At 44.2% G+C, this 2,891-nt stretch overlaps 1 protein-coding gene across 3 annotated transcripts; it reads left to right on the plus strand.

Annotated features, from left to right (window-relative positions):
- The first annotated feature begins 6 nt into the window (after positions 1 to 6).
- LOC119278181 (protein SODIUM POTASSIUM ROOT DEFECTIVE 1-like) lies at positions 7 to 2,640 on the plus strand. Of its 3 annotated transcripts, none has more exons than XM_037559533.1 (5): positions 7 to 324; positions 446 to 638; positions 727 to 817; positions 1,758 to 1,850; positions 2,314 to 2,640. In XM_037559533.1, exons 2-5 carry the CDS (start codon positions 585 to 587, stop codon positions 2,415 to 2,417), a joined length of 342 nt encoding a protein of 113 aa, XP_037415430.1. In that variant the 5' UTR covers positions 7 to 324; positions 446 to 584; the 3' UTR covers positions 2,418 to 2,640. The 3 variants fall into 3 exon arrangements, with proteins under 3 accessions (XP_037415430.1, XP_037415431.1, XP_037415429.1); XM_037559534.1 differs by having other exon boundaries at positions 1,775 to 1,850; XM_037559532.1 differs by having other exon boundaries at positions 1,758 to 2,640.
- Positions 2,641 to 2,891: the final 251 nt, after the last annotated feature.

A 2,891-nucleotide genomic window follows, 5' to 3' on the forward strand; every position in this document is an offset into this window, starting at 1 on the left:
GTGCTCTCCGATCCAGATCCCTCTCCTCCCCTCGCCGCCACCCACCCCTCCCCTGCAGCCACCTACCTCCAACACCTACCCCTCACCTCGCTGCCACCCACCTCCGCCACACCTCCCCTCCCCACCTCAGATCCTCTCCCCACTCCCAGATCCAACTTGCCACCTGAGAACGAGGAGGTCGCGGCCAGGAACTTCGCGATGCGGTGGTCGTCGACGCGGGGTCATGACGCGGGGCCGTCCATGGAGGCGGTGGTCGACGACGCGGTGTCCAAGCTGCTGAAGGCCGGCATCGCGCTGTCCGAGATCTCCTCTGCCCCCGGGCTGGTGAGTCGCCAGATCTCCTCTGCTCGATGTGTGTTATGCATATATATGTTGAGATTTCGCTTGAGAGTTCGCGGGGCATTATGCATATGCGTGACCCTCCCTGTTTGATGTGTGTCTGCAGTCAGATGATGCCCTCGAAGGTGAAGATGGGCTGAGATGGCAGGCTGCTAGTTGCCTCGGCCTCGAAGATGAAGATGAAGGTGGAGGAGAGCGAGCGTGGGTGAGATGGCAGGCTGTTGGTTGCCTCGGCCTCGCGCAGCATGTCCGACCGCCCCTACTCCCCTGACGAGCGCATGCTGCAGCTCCTAGGCGAGGTATGCATCTCCCTCTGTCCTTTCCCCTCCCCTTCCCCTACTGCTGCTGCTCTCCCCGGTCTCACTCCTCATCTTGTCTCTTGTGCAGGGTACACGGACTCCACTTCTTCCACCAGCCACCCTCCCCTCTGCGCCCAGCTTGTGGAACACCTCCACACCATCTTCGGAGCCGCCTGCCGGTGAGATTGGTGTTCATTGTGGCGCAATAGTTACTACACATGCCATCGAGTTAGTGATGTAGTCATGTAGGCAGCGAAGCTTAAAGTGTTATGTTTACTTCACATAAACTGAAAAGGGTATCATTTCATACTTTTGGTTTGGTTTGTGAATCTGCTTCACTTAAATTTCAGCCTGAGCTAGTAGTTGACTAAAGGAATGCTCGGTACATTTAGAGATATTATATCACTATGCTAATGTGTTTCAACAAGGGAGATTCCTGCTAATAGTATATAACTGCTTATTATACGCAAACAGGATATTTCATTGTTCGAGTCAATACTCTTGATTGTTACCATCTGTTTTCTGGTTATTACATTTTTCTACTGCAGATAAAAAAGATAGAACTATCTATGATTACTTGGCACATGTTTATTCTTCTATAGTTTCTTATGCACTACTGCCAACATTTGATAGGACATACTTGGTGTTAAATTCATTGATGTTACTTTACACAAGTTCCATATGCATTGGTCAGTAGTAGTTCTTCCTTGGTTCATGCAGAACTGAAATATGAAGGAGGAACTAGAACTTGTCATACTGTAGTACAGTTCTGCTTTTGCTTTTCACAGAAGAGTAGGATTCTAGATGCATGGTTTTTGAGTCTGCTCTATCTAGTTATACATATCTTTGTGGTTCAGTTCAGTTCTCTGGCTTGTTCAAACCGAGAGGACTGTGTTCTCAGATTGTTGCTAGAATTGCAACTGCTCATTTGTATTTAAGCTAGGATTTATGCACAAATCTTGCTATTTCTAATGCATGATATTAATCTACCGAAATGCTGCCATGGCCATGCTGCTATGTTAACTTGATGTTAATTCATTGCTACCATGCTGCTATGTCGACAAAAGTTAATTTTCCCATGCTCATTGCCATGCCTTCCTTTTGTTAACTTAATTTCAGTTTACTTGATCGTGCAGGTGGTCGTGCTGAAGGTGTCCCTGCACTACAAAGTGTGCACTGGCAAGGTGAAGAAGCACCTCACCAAGATGGAAGGTGAGCACCAACATCTCTTAAAGTTTGGTGACAAAATAATGCATCTTGAATCCTGGGAAGACCAGTTACTTACTAATAATATGTCATTGGAGGATATGCTACAGCAATGCAGCAATTTGAATTGATATTCACATTGAATTAATGACTTGTCTTGTGTATGCAATTGAAACATACCCATATAAAAGAAGTTTGTTCCATGCATCATTGAGCACCAACATCTCTTAAAGAAGTCCGTTCCATATGGCAGAGATATTCTGTTTGCTAATATGAAGATAACATTGTGTTTAATCCAGTACTGATGATTGTTTTCATTCCCATATAAACTTGTTAATGATGGTGATTTTGTACTAGCATATAAACTTGTTTTTGTGTCACTTGATACATACTTAGCTTGTACTTCAAGTTGTGGGTTAATGTTGGTAATTTTGTTCTACTTGTATGCATTGGTATCCCCATCATCAAGCGCATGGATGCAATAGTGGCAAGAAGATCATGGTCGTGTGCATCATCAAGCACACCATGGCAAGCATCCACCTCCTCACAGTGGCAAGAAGAGCAGGTGCCTAGTTGTAATCGCTGTCGAAGGAGGTCCATGCTGAAGAACATAAAACTTGTAGAGCTTGTAAAGTACCATGCTATTGAACTTGTGGAGCATGTAATTGTGACTGCCATACTGTTGTGACACTTGTAGAGCTTGCAAAGTGTATGTTAGAGCTTATTACGTGTTATTTGTACAGCAGCAGCTTTGTACTGACTTTGGCTGATAATATTTGAAGTATTTTGTGTGTTTTCTGTGTGCCAATTTAAATATTGTGTATTTATTTACGTTAAATTGGAAAAATAAGAATGTGACCCTGACAACAAGGACCCACTTTACTAGTGAACCCATTTTATAAATAAGAAAACTGAAATTGTTGAGATAAAAAGCCCACGGCCCAAAAATAAAAAGGCTGCAATGTTGGGCTTGGTCCATGAAGCTGACAAAAAATTCATAGGAAAAAAATATATAAATGGGCTGATTCTTGTGCCATATTAGCTTGC

This window comes from Triticum dicoccoides, chromosome 3B (genome assembly GCF_002162155.2).
Source record: "Triticum dicoccoides isolate Atlit2015 ecotype Zavitan chromosome 3B, WEW_v2.0, whole genome shotgun sequence".
NCBI classification, from domain to species: Eukaryota; Viridiplantae; Streptophyta; class Magnoliopsida; order Poales; family Poaceae; genus Triticum; species Triticum dicoccoides.